This window comes from Ictalurus furcatus, chromosome 2 (assembly GCF_023375685.1).
Source record: "Ictalurus furcatus strain D&B chromosome 2, Billie_1.0, whole genome shotgun sequence".
NCBI classification, from domain to species: Eukaryota; Metazoa; Chordata; class Actinopteri; order Siluriformes; family Ictaluridae; genus Ictalurus; species Ictalurus furcatus.
In genome coordinates this window covers 10,596,418-10,617,793 of record NC_071256.1, presented here as the reverse complement: position 1 = coordinate 10,617,793, position 21,376 = coordinate 10,596,418, and the positions used below count along the sequence as shown (strand labels likewise).

Here is a 21,376-nt window from a genome sequence, read left to right as displayed (position 1 = left end):
CAGGACCGAGTCAGGGCTCTGAGTTGTTATGAAACACGGCGTCTGTCCCGGTTTTCAGCTGAGCCACTGCATATGAAGTCAATGAGGTCTTTGTGCTCTCACCATGCACTTTGGTAATCATCCAGTTTGCGTTTGGAGACTCACTGGAGCTCAAAGGCGAGAGCCGAGAACAACACCGTCAACAGAGATTAACTTCTTCATGGCGATTTGTTCCAGTCGCATCGCTCAGTTTGATCCAGGAAAACTTTTCAGAAACAATATGGACACCAGAAGAACAATACTATTAACATACCATTGGGGGTGCCAATAATTTTACCACGTTGCTCGAGACAGTTTTTAAAAATATAAATATATTTTCTGGCCTGACGACTGAAAGTTAAAACTTTTATTACTAAGCCCTTGAAAACTCTTGAAATAACCTGACAATTCTTGTGACATCATAAAAGGGGGTGTGGCCAAAACCTAACAGGAAGCTCACCCTAAATGTCTTGAGTTGGGAATAATGGCACATGGAGATTTTTTTTTTCCTCCATAAGATTATAAAACTGCCATGCATCATAAATATTCTACATATTTATGATACATAGGCTATACAGTATGTACATGATGTATAATATAATAAGCATTGAATTTATAATAAGCATTGAATTTGGAGAATGTTAAAGATTTTCTAAACACTGTTGTTGTTATTGCTGTAAGAAATGAATTACAGATTGTAACTCAGGGCAACATCTGCATATGCAGACATTTAGTCTACAGTGTCCATATTATATTAGAATATAGTGATGATAAGGAGGAGGATTTCAGAAATCTTTTGGGTATTTTTGTTTTATTCGTGGCAAAGATATTTCCGAATTCACCCTACATACACCAAAAGTAGTTCTTGGGTATTTCACAGTAATCTTAGACCTATACTGCAAATATACATTTATATTTATATAACTTATATACCACAATGAAAATGTTAAGCTGGGAACAATGATTTCCATAATAAAAGGAGTAACTCCTAATGGCCACCAGCGAGTGTCCTGATATTCCTGCCTCTAATGAGCAAGTTAGGAGCAATTAATTAGCTTGCATGACTCTCTTTGGTGGCTTTTAAGAAACATTCACTGCAAAGCAAAGGTTTCTCTTCTCCAAGCTCCCCTCCTACACTGTTGCCAGATTGGATAGGTCCCCTCTTGAGTGTGGTCTTTTTTTTTTTTCTCCATACCTATGAGATTATCATTTTTAAGCATAGTCTATTGGAAGAGATGGCTTTTTGATATAATCAAACTGGGACAGCCTGACTTGATCATTTAAGCTAATAAAAATCACCAGTCGACCGAATCAAAAACACTTTAACCAATAACTTCAAAAAAATTTTAGCTTAAAGGAATTCAATTCCATAAATTCTTGAGGGCAAGGACACAGCACATACACCGCACACATTATATGCAATCTAACAAATAGCAGAAATGGCATAGTGTCTGGAGGGTGTGATTACAAAAGTTAGTAGAATGTATTTAGACTTGAACCTAGTGTAATTACTATCCTCTTAAATAGTGTAATTGCAACCAATCATCAATGGTGAAAGGATAAGTATGTGCAACGTGCAATTTGTTCAGACTTAAGGCTTAACATATTGCACATTGCACATGTATAACAATCTAATCTTATCAGTATGAGATCTGCCAAGCCTTAAATTACACTGTAGGCCTGCCTATCATTTCATCTTTGGTCATATTTATATAATTATCTCTATCTTTTATATTTTGTATTGTTTATGTTGGAGGTTATTTTTAGATTTGCGTAAAGATATTTTTGTTTGATTTTCAGGCTTTTAATCCATTATGCCATGCATTAGGATACCATTCACTTTTAAAGGTTATTTAATGGTTCTTTACAGCACCTATAGGTTCTGCAAAGAACCTTCTTCTTTTTCATCCATCCATCCATTTTCTATACTGCTTATCCTTCAAGGTCACGGGGACCTTCTTCTTGTCAAGAACCATTTTTCCATTGCTATAGGGTTCTTGAGTTGAGCTATATGGTTCTTTGGAGATTAAAGAAGTTATTTAAGGCTCAATATAGGTTCTTCAGAGCAGTGTATTGGTTCTTCAAAGTAGCCTAACTTGACAGGTTAAAGTGAACCCTATAAGGTTCTTTGTGGGACAGGAAAAAGTTCTCCTGGCATCACTCTTAAGAACCTTACATTGGTTCCTTAAAGCAATAATAAAGGTTTATTATTATTATTATCTTTAAAAAGAGAACTTATGATAACATGGTTTCTTGTGGCACTGCTGTGAAGAACCATTTCTGGGTTCTTTAAAGCAGCAGTAAATATATGAAATTTAAATGCATTACAAATGCACAATCATCCCTTTTTTAAAATCATGCTTGCACCTCTACTTTTTTACTCACCACCACCACCATCATCATCCTCGTCCTCTTTCTTTCACTTTCTCCCTGTAGACTTCATCCCATCACTGTAAACCCATCTTTACCCTCCTCATCATCTTCATCCTCACTCTCACTTGCTCCCTACAGGGTTACTCATCATCTTCCTCATCACTTAATGCCACTAAATCTCATCCTCATTATCATCCACTGGGAGTGCTACCTCTGCTTTGTACTACTCTGAAGTTCAGTAGAACAAAGATGCATTCATCTTATATATAACAGAATGATATACAATAATTTTTATTATAATCTATAAAAAAAGAATATACAGTACATAAATGTAAAAAATGTTCATTCATGGCTATAATGCAAAATCATTCACATTTTTCTAACCATTCGGGAATCATTCAAATGTCAAACCCACCGAAATATTAATTACCTAATGTTATTTTTAAACAAACAAACAAAAAAATCTAGCCTAATCTTACGTAATGCACCTTTAAGTGTTTGCGCTGGAAACTTGACCACTTTGGCAACCCATCAGCCAGAAGAGCCAAAACCTTGATCCTCATCTGCTGTCATCTCATCCCCTCAGCTCGGGCCACTTTGGCCGGTGTGACTGGGGAAGTCAGGCTTAATCTCCGAGAGGAATTGCGACTAAGGGGAAGCGACAATAACCAAGTCGTGCGTAAAAGATGGAAACGAAATCTCTATTATCGGCTCCGGCATTTCCCAGAGACGCGGGCTGGTTTTTTTTGTCATTCGGGTCAGACACTGAGGGAAAGAGGAGGAGGAGGAGGAGGAGGATTTCTGGATCATGGACTCACACGACGGACAGAGAGAGAGAGAGAGAGAGAGAGAGAGAGAGACAGAGAGAGAGAGAGAGAGAGAGAGAGAATAGGCTACGCATTTGCAAAATCCCCAGTCCCATGTCCCATCCTGCCGTAAGCATTAAATGCGGTGTGACTTTATGTTGTATAGCCAGTCTGAAACAAGAACAGAAGCACAGTGCTCACCCAAAGAAACCCGGTTTTGGAGGATTAGGGCCGGGCCGAAAAGACAGACAGAATAACTGCATAACTTTACAGCTCCTCTGTCCCAAAGGCCAAGTTTAGAGAAGCAGGTCAAGCACACAGGCAATGGTTAACCCTTAATATCCACAAGTGCCTGAGGATGCATGGGGGAATAATGACGCAAATTATGCATGTCCCCATTCTACTCCTACTCCTACTACTATTACTACTACTACTACTAATAATAATAACTTCTGCGATTTTGTTTGGAACAGCAGCTCTTGTGTTATTGCTAACTGTCTTCATTCATGAGCTTTTAATATTGTTTTCATTTTGTAGAGAGCGGGGTTGGATGGCACAGTTTTCACTCTCTGTTGTATATTCCAGGCACACCACACACTAGGAAAACCTAGCAGCAAATAAATTAAAACTGAACATCTCATCTAAAACAAAACAAAACAAAACAAACAAACAGACAAAAACCCTCCAGACATTTTCAATGTCAGACAAAAATTTCCAGAAATTAGTGCATTCATGTATAACTTATTGCTGTGCACTTAATTAAACCCTAACATGACGTTGGTTGGCATAACGTTATAAAAGGTTATAGAAACAAGCAAGGCAAGTTAAACCACAGGTATAAAACCTTTACCAAATAATGTCACAGAGTAGACTGATTATTATTATTAGTAGTAGTACATTTGGCAGACACATTTATCCAGAGCAACTTACATTTTATTTATACATCTGAGCAATTGAGGGTTAAGGGCCTTGCTCAAGGGCCCAACAGTGGTGGCTTGGTAGTGCTGGGATTTGAACCCACAACCTTACAATTAGTAGCTCAATGTCTTAACCACTGATCTACTACTGTAGACGTGGATTGTTTTTATTATTTTTTTTTTTTTGTCATTCGTGTCAGACACTGAGGGAAATCGGAGGAGGATTTGTAGATCATGGACTCACACGACAGACACACGCACACGCATACACATACACATAGAGAGAGAGAGAGAGAGAGAGAGAGAATATATAAGCTAGTAGTAGTAGTAGTAGTAGTAATAATAGTAGTAGTATTTCCTGTTATGAATAATGTTATGTGTTATACCCCAGTCTGCATTAATGACAAATAATTTCTCCATGCCTATGTGTCATTGAAAGACATTTGGTGAACTCTTGTCATGAACTGAGCACTCAATATGACTTTGAATGACTTTGATCAAACATTTGAGGCTTTTTACACATTTAACGGCACAGTGTTGGCGAGCTTAAGCCACATTCCACTCAGAGAGGAAAAAAACCCAGCGCTTTTACGGCCAGCCTTGCAGCTCTTGCTACGCATGAGACACGAGAATAGGCCTTAATACGCGGCATTCTGCGCTGCGCGTCTCCATTAGTTCTGATGACTGCGGAATTGCCGCGGACTGCAAGTTATCAAGAGGCACTAATTTCACATTAAAGACCATTGACTGCAGTGGCTTGATTCGAGGGTGTATGACAATTACCACAATCAGAATCGGGGGCCCTGGATCGTTTACCTTGACTCCGTAATTATTTTTTTGTGGCCGCACGCGCTCGGAAATTGCACAGTGTCAAAAAAGCGGGCAGCGCGTGGATCGCTGCGACAGAAGCTTTCATGTAGTCTCAACATGAAAGAGGAAAGGGGGGAGGGGTGTATATTTGCAGTATGTTTTTTCTGTCACTGGCTGATTTGGTAATACTGTGATGAAGGAAACTTGCAAACTCAAATGACTTAAACAGAGAGGAACAAATATGCACGGAAAGTAGGAGGACGTAGGAGAGGACTGAGAAATCAGAAAGATTTCAGTTGGTTTATTGTATGCTTTCAGACAAAGCATTGTGGGAAATATCATATGGCATTCCCATACCCCCATATCCCAGACTTCAGAAGTGGAGTCATGCAGATTGTGTGTGTGTGTGTGTGTGTGTGTGTCTGTAAAGCGTGGTGACCCCAGTCATCTCTAATGTTCCAGCTGCAAGCTGAGGAGCAGAGCAGCTCACACTCCATGTGTAACCCCCCTCTCCAGGCCTGAGGCGAGCCAAAGAAACAGCTTTTGAAGATGTGTTGACCAGCCTGTCATCACTAAGAGGTTTTGATGCTCACTGACATTCCAGTGCTTTCATATGTTCTGTACGTGTACAAATAGTCTCTGATGAATTTTAAAATGAACATGGACTACGTTTACATGGACAGCAGTAATCTTAATTATTGACCTTATTCTGAATAAGACAATATTGTGATTAAGGTTGAGTCGCTTTTAGAATATTCATTTCATGTGCCCGTTTTACATGTTATAGAACACAGATCGATTAACGTCACATGTCATTACGTCCCCACGCCACGCCGTCCAACGTTCCCTCCAGAATTTCATGTATCAACATACAGTTCGTCTTCGTTATGGTACCATATACAGTTTTGGTGTTTAATGTTTTATTTTATGAAAGCTTCAAGTGCAGTTAATAATTTGTCATGCTGTATGTGCAAATAGACGACTGCTTGAAGCCGTGGGCTGCGTCCGAAACTGCGCACTTACCGTCTATATAGTAGCCTAAATACATGTATTTCTCCTACTATATAGTAGGTAAGTACGCGGTTTCGGACGCACCCGTGCTCTCTTGTTTGCCGTAAAACGGTTGCGCACTGCCGTGTGTGTACGTGTCCTGTCGGAAAATGCGGTGAAAACTCCCACACGATGTTAATAGTGTGATTAAGGTGTGTACATGTCTGTAATACACGTCGATAACACGACTAAAACAGGAATACTCCACATGTCTTAATTCGATTTGTGTTTACTTCGAGAATGAGTTTAGTCAGATTAAGGGAATAAAAAATTGCTGTTTACATGCTAGTTTCTTAATCAGAGTATTGTCTTAATCGGGTTAATATTGGATTATTGTTGTCCATGTAAACATATTGAATGTCATTCAGGAACAAATCTGAATGAGATACCCTGGTCAATTCTATTTACTAAAACATTAATGCTGACCAGATTTTTTGTCCTCTAAATAAAAAAGGAAATGTTATAAAAGGGCTGTGTGAATATGAATATACTGTATTGGAGCCTCAAGCATGACTGTTGTTCGTCTGCATTAAAAAACACTCTGACTTAACTTAGAGCGGCCCACAGGATATGTACAGGAACTTTATCTTTGACCTGACTGCATCTTGTATACGTTCCTTTTTATTTTGTTCTCCTTATCCTTGCACACATATCAATCACACTTTCTATAACCCGACCAACATGCTCGGGCTCTACTGTAAGTAGCACTCGTCAAATCCGAGGCTATCATCATTAATCATTTGCAATTATTCGCTTGGTCAATGCTTTTATCCAACATGACTTACAAGAGAGGCAAAATCCAATTGAAGCTTTGAGCTGAGAAGCTGGAGATTAAGGGTCTTGTTCAAGGACCCAATAGTGGCTCTCTTCGCAGTCTTAGGAAGTGAGCTCACAACCTTTTGGTTACTACTAGACATTTCAATCACTACGCCATCGCTGCTGATAATCATCTGGCACCGGACACTCAGAGCTATATGCTGAATGCTTATTTAAATTGCAGCTCTCTAGTGTCAAAACATGAGCCTTTGGAGAATAAATACAACTACGTGGTGTAGACACTTTGCTCAGATCTTCATTCTGTCCTTAAAACAATGGGCACTGTAGTAGGAGACTGCATAGCCAATTTACTTGCCAGGGATTCTACAAAGTATCTAGTGGCCATGAATGATTATGTAGTGGCCAAGAGATATCAAAGTTGTGACCATTTTCTGTGTAACTTGAGCCTCCGACTTAGTATCTTGTGAGATCATCATATATATTACATGGTCGAGATATGAATGAATATGCAACATTCCAAGAAGCAAAGTGTAATATTATCAGTCATCTCCATCTTGTTTAGATTCCTGTAATCGTTAAATAATTCAACAGAATTCTTTGTGTTTCGCTCACTTTAAAATGCACCAGCTGCCACACAAATGAAATATTTATTGGCTACGAAATATATATCTCAATAAGCTTAATTTGTGGCCACACTTTATTAAAAATAACCCTCACTAGCTATGTTTACATGGACAGCAATAATCTAATTATTGACCTTATTCTGAATAAGACAAAGTTCTGATTAAGGTGTTTACATGAGTTGCTTTTAGACTATTCCCCACATGTTCCTGTTGACCATATACAGCTTTGGGTGTTTCAATTTTAATTTTACGAAAGGTTCAAGTGTGGTTAATTATTTGTCATGCTATACGTGCAAACAGACGACTGCTTGAAGCCATGGGCTGCGTCCCAAACCGCGTACTTACCTACGATATAGCAGCTGAAATACATGAATATCTCCTACTATATAGTAGGTAAGTACACGGTTTCGGACGCAGCCGTGCTCTCTTGTTTGCCGTAAAACGGTTGAGCACTACCGTGTGTGTACGTGTCCTGTCGCAAAATGCAGTGAAAACTCCCACATGACGTTAATAGTGTGATTAAGGTGTGTGCATGTCTGTAATGCACTTCCATAATGCGAAATAAATAAATAAAACAGAAATACTCCACATGTCTTAATTCCATTTGTGTTTACTTCGAGAATGACTTTAGCCGGATTAAGGTCATCAATAATCGCTGTTTACATGCTAGTTTCTTAATCAGAGTATTGTCTTAATCAGGTTAATATCGAATTATTGTTGTCCATGTAAACGTACTGACTGTCACCTCTGTGGTTTCGCAGGTTAATAATGTAGCCTTCATGAATCAGTTATTAACTGATAGACAAATAGAGGGTATGCATTGACGTCACTTTCCCGCAAGAACATGCCCTCCTTGGCCGGACGGAGGGCAACACATCCACCAACATGGCTGGTTTTAATACAGGAAGCTGCGAAAACGCTAGTATAACATGATTATCTGCTTAAATTAAAGGCAGTTGGACTCAACAGTGACCTTTACAACTTGCCCAAGAACCTGTCGTCCATGGACATTGGCATGTGGCCAGAAATTGGTTTTCCTAATGTTTATATGTCCTTGACTTCGACGCCGGGGAAATACACTAAGCAAAGCCTGAAGGCATACAAAAGCATTGGTCCTACTTCAAGGTGGGATTTGTTGGAGAAATTAAAGTGACACCAATAAACATTCTGGTTGTATGTGGACACGTATGTACCAATATTTTTATTTTATTCTATCATTTTATCTGGTAAACCATAAGCTTACTAGTCCTAGTTTGTTTGTAGCTAACACTGCGTCCACTTATAACGTTATATATTTGTGAAGGTAAAACACAGTCAGACAATGAAGGAGCCCCCGTTATTCATTACTGGAAATAGGCAGCGTTTAAAAAGAAATATGTAGCAAATTATTCATCATTGTACAACATGAATACCACGTGCCAAAAGAACTTACACTTACAATGCTCCACTTAGTAAAAAGGACTGGATGTTTTTTTTTAGCACTCTGTAAAAAATAGCTCAGAATTCTTGATGAATCTGTTAGCACAGTCGATCTCACAACAACTTTTTCCCATTTTAGATGCGTTTTTGTCTGTGTTTTCACAGAATTCACACTGTACACTAACGCTGCCGCTCAGTCTTTTTGCCACTCAGTGGGCGTGACCGTGGAGAGTTCCGGCTACCGTGACGTCACATGCACACCCTCTATTCAATCGAGATGTTTAGATTTTTTACTATTTCTAAACATCATTAAAAATCAGTAGTTCTTAGAGTCAGATTCCATAAGCCAGGGGTTCTGCGATATAATCATTATTCTTTTTCTTTTCTTATTATTATGTCTAAAGATTGCTATTGTTAATGACGTGACCATGGATATGTCCATTAAGTGGTATCTACTTGTTATGAGAGTTGTTAAAGGTATTTTTTTCTTTATGCTATATGAATTTAAGCCTAACTGAATGGTCAGTTAGATGGAGCATTTCATATAAGCAGGAATTAATATTTCGTATAGGATGTTGTTCGTTTCATAACCTTCAACTCTTCAACTTTCAACGAAACATAAATAGCATGACCTTGCAATATTAATAGAATTAGGAAAACTGCTACTGCTGTTTAGCCTACATGATAAAAACACAGCTGGTTTGGGTTTTGTAGCTGGAAAGTTCTGGAACGAAAAATCTTATCGTTTTAACTAAAATAAGTGACAACTGCAGCAAATAAAAATATGCAGTAATAATAAATTGTGCACTGCAGTTTATACAATGCAGTTAAACGCTCTGATTGGTTATGTGTAGTAACAATGACCTACGGGGACTTGTAGGTCAGATGCTCCACATAAATGACTTTTAAAAAGTGTCATTGTTGATGTGGTTACATTTTCTGAGAGGATTTATTTATTTATTTATTTATGCTATGATTCTAGAGCACCTAAATGAACTAACATTTCTTGGGGAGATATCTAGGAAGTGGATTTGTGTTCATTCAGCTACAAGAGCATTAGTGAGGTTGAGATCAGGTACTGATGTTGTGTGAGGAGGTTCCGGTTCCAGTTCATCCCAAAGCTGTTCAGTGGGATTGAAGTCAGTGCTCTGTGCAGGACACTCGAGTTCTTCTACTCGCAACACACCATGGCTGCGTCCGAAACTGCATACTTACCTACTATATAGTAGGTGAAAAGCAATATGCCAGAGGGGTACTATGTCCGAATTCTAAACATGCGAGAAATAGTAGGTGAGAAATACCCGGATGGTGTACTGCTTCCGGCGAGATTTTGCAATATGCAACCGATGCACACTACGCGAGTCAAACAATGCCACAATGCAACGGGACTGGTGCAGACGAGCTCAGAAAGAAAAGAAAAAAAAAACGTGGAAGACAGACGTGGAAGCTCTTTTTAAGTGTTAAACCTTGGTTAAACACGACTTATTTAATAAATTGCTAACTTGTTTAAGATTTTTGTGTTTATGATGATGTCGAAGGTCACATGACAATGCTAACATGGCGGATGTAGTATGTCTGGACTTGTATGTCCAGTATGTCTGGACTTACACACACACATACTGATTAGTATGGCAATGCAGTATGTACTGTCATAGTATATGATTTCGGACGCAGCCCATATCTTCATGGGGCTCGCTTTGTGCACAAGGGCCTTGTCATGCCCAAGGGAAATTGTAATGCTACACTGTACAACGACTTTCTAGATAATTCCATGCTTCCAACTTTGTGGCAACAGTACATTCAAGTGTAAGGGTCAGGTGTCCACAAACCTTTTGTCATACAGTGTGTGTACATAGTGTAGCTTAGACGCTACAGCAGCTGGAACTATCGACAAGTTCCTCAAATCCTCCGTTTGTGTATTCTCGCGAGATTTGGAATCACGTGATCCGTGGCAGAAAATGAAAACAGGAAGTAGTGTGCAACAGAAACGGAGCAGAAAGAAAGAGTTGGAGAGAGTTGAGGTTTTAATCACGTCAAAAGAAAAAAAAAATATGGGGGGTTTTACAAGTTACAGCTGTGCGTTGTTTGTTTTCTTCTGTGGGAATTTGATGTTAGGCGAGATCTCTGTTCATGCCGCAGAACCGAGTGGAGATGAAGATCTAAAAGCGCCTGGGTTGAACGAGGACAGCTACTTTCCTTCTCTCCGTCTGTCCTCTTCCTTCCCGGAGGATGTGGAAATGATTGATCATTGCTTGAAATTGCTGCATGATTTCAGTCAGAGATATACAAGCTTATCGAGCTGTCTGGTGTCCAACGCACGTCCTGTTAAAATGTGTCAGAACTGTTATAGCGGTTATAACGATTTCCTGGACATGTATGCAAACATATCAACACAGGTAAGTGTATTTTCATGGCTTTTTAAAGACTTAATATTTGGTTTCCTGAAATTTTAGGTGCGTCTCTAAATTGCTCTATAAGTGTCCCTATATAGGGTGTGAACTATATGTGCACTACAGCCCTTGTTTTGCAGAAGTTCCCAGTCTGGTCACATGCAGGACAAACTCGTGATGTGCATCACACCATCACTCACTGAACATTTCACCAATCACAAACAACCAATCCTGCTCATTCGGTTTAATCTCCATTTCTATTTAGAATATTTCTCTGAGCACTACCAAGACATCATCCCACAGATCACTTGATATAATCTATCTTATTATTCTTTAATAATAAGATGGGGGGGAGGAAATAAAAGTTATAGAGTATCTTCGTGCTTGTTTTTTTTTTTTTTTAAGCAAGACAGATTCATTACATGTTATTTCACTCATCATTCATTCATTCATTCATTCATTCATAAGCACTTTATCCAGGTCAGGATTGTGATGAATCAGGCACGGTGGGAATAATAATACATTTACATTTATTCATTTAGCAGACGCGTTTATCCAAAGGGACTTACAAATGAGGAAATACATGCAAAGCGATATGTCATGCGGAGAACAATACAAGTAGATCTTTCATCGAGTTCTAGAAAAGCAAAGTGCGCAGAGTAGGATAATGTGGGGTTGGCATTTTAGGGGTTAGTTATGTGCTCATGGAAGAGATGGGTCTTTAGCTGTTTTTTTGAAGATAGAGACGGATTGTGCAGTCCGGATTGAGGTTGGAAGTTCATTCCACCACTGAGGGACAGTTAGTGTGAAGGTTCTGGAAAGAGAGCTATACACCGTCACCAGTATGTCAGCGCACGTGTTCATACATGCAAGTACCGGCGTGTTTTGAGAACCAGTGGACACATGTGAAACTCGAACCCTGGATCGAGCTGTGAGGTGGCAACCAGAATGCTTCCAGTTATTATTTCACTTATCGTATCAAACGTATATGGACACTTGACCATCACACCCATACGTGGTTCTTCCCCTAACTGATGACACGAATTTGGAAGCACAACATTGTGTAGAATGTCTTTATATGCTGTAGCATTACGATTTGGAACTAAGAGGCCCAAACCTGTTCTAGCATGATGATGGCCCTGTGCACAAAGCGATCTTTATGAAGAAGGACAGAGTGTGTTAGGGTTGGAAGAAGGTGGAAGAAGTCGAGTGTCCTGCACCGAGCTCTGACCTCAACCCCACTGACTCAACACCTTTGGGATGTTTGTGCACCGAACCTCATGGAAATCCCAACGTCACCGCCTGACCCCAACCTCACTAATGCTCTTGTAGCTGAATGAACACAAATCCCCACAGCCACGCCCCAAAATCTAGTGGAAAGCCTTCCCAGAAGAGTGGAGCGCATTATAACAGGGAATAAATCTGGATTGGGACGTTCAGCCAGTACATATAGGTGTGATTAATCAGGTAGCCACATACTTTTGGTAATATGGTGTATTTTATATATACATACATACATACATACATACATATATACATACATACATACATACATACATACATACATATATATATATATATATATATGTATGTATGTATGTATATATATATATATATATATATATATATATATATATATATATATATATATATATATAAATAAATAAAATTCAGTAGTAACAAATCAATCACAAGGCCGAAATTGGCTTGTAACACTGGATTGCTTTGAGATTTGATTTGGATTTCCGATGGCGTAAACGCAACGAGACTCTGTGAACGCAACTTGTCTTACACCACGCTCCCATAGCAACAGTCATTTTCCAGAGAGTCGACTTGACTGTGATGATTTTCGGGATCGGATCAGATTAGGGTTAGACCTCTGATCCCCACGTTGTATCAAAAGATGAGTCCGTATTCTTCTTAAGAAGTCGTCTGATTATCGAATAGAACAAGCCAAAAAAACAAAAATGAATCAGTGTTTTGCGAAAACTTTTCTTCACTCAGGTGGGTTCTGGGAACAAGAGCTGTGAAGAGCTGCTGCTGCGTGCAGATAGGCTGATGCTCCTGTACAACCTTTACAAAGGCTTAAATGACACCTGGGAATCGGCTGAATGTACCAGTGAGTAGTGTAGCTGTGTCTGCATATATATTTAATAAAATATAAAGTGTAGTTTTGTTCAAGAACACCTCACACAACATAAGCAGTATATGTGTGTATTAAACCTGATATTGGATGTGTGTGCATCCTGGTTTTGTAGCATCTGTCTGCCGTGTCTGTGTGCTGTGATTGGTTGTTCGTCTTGAATTTGTGAATAGACATCCATCTTGTATTGGGGGTTGTTGTAGACGAAATGTAAAAAGTAGAGATGCACCGATACTAAATTTCTCAGCCGATACCGATAACTGATTATTCACAGTGATATCGGCCGATACCGATAACCGATAGTTCTGCCTTTTATGCCTTCTTATAAATTAATAATAATAAAGTCCACAATTCTGAAGGAAATGCAAATAAAAACTTTATTCTCTCCATTTCAACAAGTTGTTTCACAGTAACGGGTCTCATAAACAGAAAACACATTACTCTAATTAACATTAACACATGAACTAAATTCTGAAGATTAAAGTAAGATTTCTTCACTTATTAAATGTTATTAATTCATATTAACATTAACGTTGACAGGATATAATCGGCCCTGATCATCGGATGTTTTTAAACTATCGGCCGATAGCGTGAAAAATTGCCGTTACTGGCGGCTACCGATTATTAGCAGATACGTCGGTGCATCTCTAGTAAAAAGGGATGTTTTTTTTTTTTTTTGTAGGGTTTTTTGACTGATTTTAAGAATGCCTGTACTATAATATCGCTTTGTTTTTGTGTTCTCCTCAGGTTGTCTGATCGACCGGAAAAGCATGTCGAATACCACACTTTACTTCATAGATCGACACAACCAGTCGCTGACCTGCTTTGAGAAATACTCGCAGGTAACGTCGCGTAGTAATATAAATAGATGTTAATATTGTGGGTCGTAAGACAATGACTAAAGTTTGGTGTGTGTGTATTCCACAGGGGAACTACTCGGAGCTGTGTGTAGAGTGCAAGACTTCCTATAAAGTACTCAATGATCTGTATAGTAACATGTCAAAAAACAAGACTCTGTGTATTGATGTGGAAGACGCGGTGAGTGCTGATTTAAAGTACACATTCTGAATACATACAAGGCATTTCCTGTGTGTGTTTCCTGTTTTCCTGTCCCGTACGTTGGAATGTTTTCCTGCCGATCAGCCCGGAAAACTTTAAAATGCCACACAGAGCGCCGCAGGTCATTTGGTTTCGTCCTCGAGATTTCGGAAGCAGTCTAACTTTTCGCTTTGCTCCGCCCTTTCCTAGATGAACTCGACGCGGTATTCGTGGAGCAAGATATACAACTGTTCGTTGACGCGTGAGGAGAACGTGCCAGTCATCGCCGTGTCCAGCTTCATGCTCTTCCTTCCGCTCATCTTCTACTTGAGCAACTACCTGCACTCGGAACAAAAGAAACGCAAGCTGATGCACCGTAAGTATCTCTCTCAGCTCAACTCGGCAGTGCCCGCGGTAGAGGAGATAGAGAGGTGTGTTTCCGAACAGCATTACAGAGGTTGTTCGCTGTCCATCAGGGCAACAAGCAGAAACATAAGAGAGGAAGTAGGAATATTTCAAAGCGTTTGCTCTACATTGATACCGAAGCCATTCTTGGTCGGAGTCTGAGGAAGAGTAACTGGAACCGGAATTTGTGAGGTTTGCTTTCTGTCAATCATCTATACGGAAATGTGGGGATATTTGTGTGTTTTTTCGTGTTCTGCGTTCATGTGTCTCGGAGGACACTCATGTTAGCCTTCAGCATGTCAGGTAGGTAGCTGTCAAGCACTAGGAGAGAACGAACCAGTGGGTGACAACCAGAGCTTAATTTGAGCCGGATCCTTCCGGAACCAGATCCGGCACCTCTAAAATATAGCACACCTTTTTATGTGGATCAAGCACTTCTGCAGCTGGATGTCAAGTCTCCCACAGCAATGTTATCAAAGCAAGTAGTTTTCGTTTTTAATTCACCAAAAGTAAAACAACAACAACAAAAAAACAACGGCAATAGAAATGCTCAAATATTGCTACATTTACATTTATTCCCTTAGCAGACGCTTTATCCAAGGTGTCTTACAAATGAGGAAATACAAGCAAAGCGATATATCAAGTGGAGAACAATACAAGTAGTGCAACCATACAAGATCTTTTAATTGCGTACTAGAAAAATAGCCAGTAGCCAATCAGTCGCCTCTTCCACATAATGTAATCATTTCACGTTCAAAGTTCACCTGAATTCGTTGTCATGAAGCGAAGCCTACAGTCATGTAGAGTGCGTCATGGCGAAAAGAAAGCAGTTATCATTACCAGCACTTTTTAAAGAACACAGACTAATTACTAAATAGGCATGGGGATAAAATAATCAAAGATAGTAATGGGTGAAGGCATCGTATGCGTAATGGGAACTTCGACCATAACCTTATCTCAGGAAGATGATATATATTATGGACTTACCAAGGGTGGACAGAATGGTACTATTATCCTGAAATTAGGCTAAAAACACGGAAGCTATAATACATAATATGAATAACGTATAGCGATCAGTTAGCTAGTTAATACAGACTTTGGTCAAGCAACTAGTTATGATTATTATCGTCAATAAAGGTTGAAATGTAGTAAAGCGTGCTTGCGACAAGCCATATTTTCAGCTATGAGGTTTGGTGTTCTGTTCTCGCATGGCAAGTAATGATTATTCTTTGAGTCTGGCTAGCGTCTTTAATTTTCTTCCCTCGATACATTTAACTGTCACGTGATCGTACATTATGCTTAGTTGGAGACTTTGCACTGGTTCCTACAATGGCTGCAGGTTTGACTCCTTACCTGAAGTTTAATAAGGTTGTTATTGTTAGTATTAGTGTTAGACCATTTTCTTATAAAGCACATTACCTAATGTACCTATCTGATTATTCCTGTTCAGCCAAAAGAGCCAAGTCCAGCCACAGCCTGATGAATATCCAAGACAAGTACAGCTGAATGCAGGAGACAGGAAGAGGAGGAAGCGAGGAGAACCTTTACATTCTTCCGAAAGGAACGTGCCTGGTGGATGTGAGCTGGATTGTAAAATATCCACGGACTTTATGATAATTGTTAAAGTAAACATCACTTATTCTGAACATATTTGTCAAATTTTTTGTGCTGATTTAACCCCCCCAAGCCCCGGTGTTTTGCTGATCATGTGAACGAATGCAGTATGTTGATGACAGGATGGACTACTCCGTAAAGATCTGTGTCTTTTGCCTTGCGAGATGGCGCGCTGACGAGCTCTAGGTGAGACTGGTTATGCCGTCATCCCGCTGCAACCAAGAGAACATCATCTTGCCTGCTAAAAGCTTTTATTATTTATTTCTTTCGGGGTAGCGGGACTTGTACATATAACATAGCAGCAGTAGCGCTGTTGCAAGCACTTGATGTCCATTAGTGATCCATTAATAAATACATGGTGCATGTGTGGAGTGAAGAGGTAAAAGCAATGGATGAAATGAAAGGAGAATGCACTAAAGAACTATGCAGGGCACGTGACGCTTTGGCCGAGCCTTTTCTTGTTTTTTTTTTTTTTTTGTATACGAAGCAACCATCTCTACCCTTTGTGCTACTAATGTGTGTTTTTTTTTTTTGAGTCACTATAAGGTCATGATGTAGCAGTCTGACTGGTTTTCTGATCAAGAACAGAAGAGAGATATAATGTGCATAAAGACTGGAAGAGTTAACTGCGCTGTTACACGTTTGTGATTTCCAAACGTAAATGTTCTACTCGTGAGAGGCTAATTACTGCAGCAGTGACCTAAATAACGATTCGAACGGCTTTGCATGTTTCATATGATTTGCTAAAGATTTGCAAGTAGTTGAAAAGCCATGCTCTGTTGTTTTCAGGTTACTTGGCATTCACAGGAATATTTTCTCCACATCATTAGCAGCTAATCTAAATGTAGGATAAAGTTACTTGGCCGAAACAACGTGCAGCAACATATCCATTGGCTTTTTGGTCTCATGGTGCTGTGCCATTACTTATAACACTGGCATTTACAGTGGGGGAAATAAGTATTGGACATGTCAACATTTTTTTTCAGTAAATATATTTCCAATGTGGCTTTTCACATGAAATTTTCACCAGACATCAGTATTTACTCAAGAAATACTGAAATATAAAGAATTTACAACATTAAAGCCCATAAATAATGTTATGTGTAATAAAGTGGAATGACACAGGAAAAAAGTACTGAACACACTAAGAAAAAGCAGTTCTCCAAGGCAAGGTAAGGCAAGGAACCAGCTGAAATCCGTAAGTAATTATACCCTCTATCTGTTCAAGTTAATATCAGCTGGGTTAGTAAATTGAACGTCTATAAAAAGGCTTTTTGTTACCAAGGTGTCACACAAGAAACATCTCATGATGGGTAAAAGCAAAGAGCTCTCCCAAGACCTTCACAACCTTATTGTTGCGAAACGAATTGTTGGAATCGGAAACAGACGTATTTCAAAACTTCTGAATCTTCCAGTAAGCACCATTGGGGCCATTATCCACAAGTGGAAGCAACATCACTCCATCATCAACCATCCACGCACAGGAGCTCTTCGCAAGATTTCTGACCAGGGAGTCAGAAGAATAGTCAGAAGAGTAGCCCAAGAGCCAAGGACCACTCGGAAAGAGCTCCAGAAACACTTGGAGGCAGCAGGTGTCATCGTCACAGAGAAAACAATAGTCAATGCACTCCACTGCTCACGCTCACCACGCAAGACTCCATTACTAAAGAAAAGGCATGTCGAAGCTCATTTAAAGTTTGCTACAACTCATTTGAACAAGCCTATGAAATATTGGGAGAGTGTCATCTGGTCAGACGAGAGCAAAATTGAACTTTCTGGCTGTCATACTACACACCATGTTTGGAGAAGAAATACTGCACATCACTCTAAAACACTACACCAAATAAATCAAGGTGTTAGAATGGCCCAGTCAATCTCCTGACTTGAATCCAATTGAACAAGATTTAAAGACAATATGTTTAGAAGAATGGGCCAAAATCACACCTGAATTCTGCGGCCCATTAATTTCTTCATACAGGAAGCGTCTTGAAGCCGTCATTACAAACAAAGGCTTCTCCACTAAGCATTAAATAAATTTCAGTTAGTGTGTTCAATACTTTTTTCCTGTATCATTCCACTTGATTACACATAACTTCAGTTATGGACTTTAATGTTTGGATTTCTTTATATCTTGAGTTAATACTGATGTCTGGTGAAAATTTCATGTGAATAAGCTCATTCGAAATATATTTACTGAAAAAAATGTTGACGCATCCAATACTTATTTCCCCCACTGTAAGCGCATTGCGCCTGATTTGTTCAATCATATGATTGCTTAGAGAACCTGAGCGGGTGCCATAGGTGGAAAATAATCTTTCGTATACACGTTTCGTAAACGTGTGATGTACAGAGAATTGCGGATTTCATTCTTACATGCCTTGCGGCTTGATTTCGTAAGCCGTCTGGATTTCCTAACCATGTTTAACAAGTCACTATTGCTGACTAACTTCATCTCCATGTGAGTGAAAAATGTTCCATGCAGTGGTGTATCACCTAAATCGACCCCTAGAGAGGATGAGGGGAAATGGGAGATTATCTTTCATAGCCTGGGTTAGGATTAGAGCAGTGACTTTGGACCTTTTAGTACTTGAGAGTATTATGAAATGCCTTGAACTCAGCTGGTACTCAGGGCTCATATAAAGGCAGGCCTGTAAGCAAAGCATCGTGTGTGTGTTTTATAGTAAGTACCTAGCTTGGCTTTTCACAATCTATTTATTTTTAAAAATGTGAAATAATAAAGTAATAATTCAAATGCCAATCCTTTTCTTATTGCCAAGAATAGCAACATGAGATCAAACCAGCCAGTGCTTAACTCATTTTAGGAGGATGTCACATGGACTACCTTTATATGAATATCAATAATAAACCCTTGAGTTACTATTTTTTCACTTATTCATTGTCCTACAGCTTCATACCTTAGTGTCAGTGTTACAGATTAAATTTGGTAAACTTTAATTTAATGTAAATGCTTGGGAAAGTATAAGAGGATATTAGGGGTATTACTTTAAAGCGTAAACTAGCATAGCTACTTTCTAATGTACACAAAGCTCATGCGTTAGCTTCACTGCCCAGTCGATCTAGACCTACATATTGTTTAAAAATGTAATTATTATTTTTATTATTATTATTGTTGGTAAAAATTACTTAAAGGTGCAATAGTCAATATTTTTCATTTCTTATTTGTACAAATAATGTGGAACAATTAATAACTATATGTATTCATAATATGTACTATATAATATATAATAATAATACTGTCTAAGAACAAGTGTTTAATACATAGCTGAAAAAACCCAGTTTGGAAACCTGACTGGTCCGGAATGTTTGTTTTTGTATTTGGATTGGCCTCTTGTCAATCATTTGATAGACACGCCCCCAACGCCCTCATCCTTAGCAATTATTATGATGAGAAGTTACATGTTTACAGATTTGCAACTCAGCTTTCAAGCAGCCGAATGTCTGAGTTCGTGTGAAAGTGATGTCATGACATTTCTTGCTAATGGTAACCCTAGTTGAATATTACATTAAAGTAAGTTTTGGTATTGGGGCTATGTGTCCATGGATGGAAATGGGGGTGGGCTCAATGAGTTAAAAAATCATTCAAACCTTATTCAACTTCACAAACTTAACTGTTAAAAATCAAATCTTACCTATGCACCTTTAATTCACACTGTATTTGAACTGTTTTTTTTTTTTTTTAAAAAAATCCTAATTATGGAGATCTGTGCATTGATGTATAATCATTTCTGAGAGAAGACAATATTTTTCCCTCATTTCTGTTTTTTTTTTATTATTTGTATTAATCCAAAAAGACTGTTAAGAGGTGTTTATAAGAATATTATATGGCCTAACAGCACAAATTCTCAATGCACAGGTCATATCAAACTTGCTTTAGCTGTAACTGGTCTGATCTGCTCTATTTTCTGTATTTAAAAAATGGTGCAGCTTAATATGGATAATCAGGAGTTTACAAAAAGTTAAACCTTCAGGAATGGTGGATTTTGGCACCAAGGAATATTATATTAAAGTGTAGTTATTTTAGTATATAGTTTTTATTTACTGAATGCATTACAACTGCTGAATATCCATATATCCATATGGCATACTGTTAATTTATTTCTGATTTCCTGATCATACAAAACTACTATTTTCCTATTTAACTGAAGAAAGGGGGCTTAAACTTTGACATGGCATAAAAAAAAGCCATGTCACATGACCAGGAATATGCGTTTAAATACAGATTTAGTTCATCATTGGAGGGATCTCAAAATGTAATTAATTTTTCAATATTTAGGCAAAACTAATTAAAGGAAATAAAATTTAAATACTATCTTAGATTAGTTAACATTTATTTTTTATCATTTAAACAAGTTTATATTATTTTGAGTATTCTGTTAAATGGTTAAATGTAATTGTTGCCATATGGCAACAACATGCGATAATAGATCTGTGGTATGGAACAGTATGCGCATTCATGACCTGAAAAAGGCTTACATAGCGAAAAAGACACAAGGCTTCTCTAATAGTATATCTACATTTTTTCCGCATTGAAAGTAAGAAAAACTGTTGTAATTTTAGACATTTTGTACCTTATTTTCTCCTTTTTATGATTCAAGAGAAAGAATTAAGAATTCGAAAGAAAGAATTAAAAAGATACTTCACCCAAAACATGTTTCGATCTAAGTTTTGTGTGTATTTTGAGTGAGTAAATCCATCTACATACTGTTTACAACTGTAATACCCTTTTCTAGAAGATATAACTTTTACATTCTTACTAGGTGGCAAAAAAAAAAAAAAAAAACCTCTGCAATTTATAATCTGGAAAATGCAGTAATTGGAATGTAATCTCATACATTTTGTATTATTTTTGTTGACTATATGATACTTTCCATTACTGGAAAGCTATAAGTTTTTTTCACATTTTTAAAAATCTTTGTTTTTATTCCTGGAACTAATTCGTTAATTGATGTAAGTGTAATAATTCATACACTAG

At 38.3% G+C, this 21,376-nt stretch overlaps 1 protein-coding gene across 1 annotated transcript; it reads left to right on the top strand.

The window, feature by feature from the left end:
* The first annotated feature begins 9,778 nt into the window (after positions 1–9,778).
* ostm1 (osteoclastogenesis associated transmembrane protein 1) lies at positions 9,779–20,072 on the top strand. Its single transcript, XM_053647252.1, has 6 exons — positions 9,779–11,189; positions 13,188–13,302; positions 14,074–14,168; positions 14,254–14,364; positions 14,575–14,740; positions 16,220–20,072. The coding sequence occupies exons 1-6, from the start codon at positions 10,752–10,754 to the stop codon at positions 16,273–16,275; spliced, it is 981 nt and encodes a 326-aa protein (XP_053503227.1). The 5' UTR covers positions 9,779–10,751; the 3' UTR covers positions 16,276–20,072.
* The last annotated feature ends 1,304 nt before the right edge of the window (positions 20,073–21,376 follow it).

Coding starts and splice junctions, on each gene's coding strand:
- ostm1 (XM_053647252.1), top strand. CDS start 10,752: ATGAAAACAGGAAGTAGTGTGCAACAGAAACGGAGCAGAAAGAAAGAG. Junction 13,303..14,073: donor GGAATCGGCTGAATGTACCA/GTGAGTAGTGTA, acceptor TGTTCTCCTCAG/GTTGTCTGATCGACCGGAAA. Junction 14,169..14,253: donor GCTTTGAGAAATACTCGCAG/GTAACGTCGCGT, acceptor TGTATTCCACAG/GGGAACTACTCGGAGCTGTG.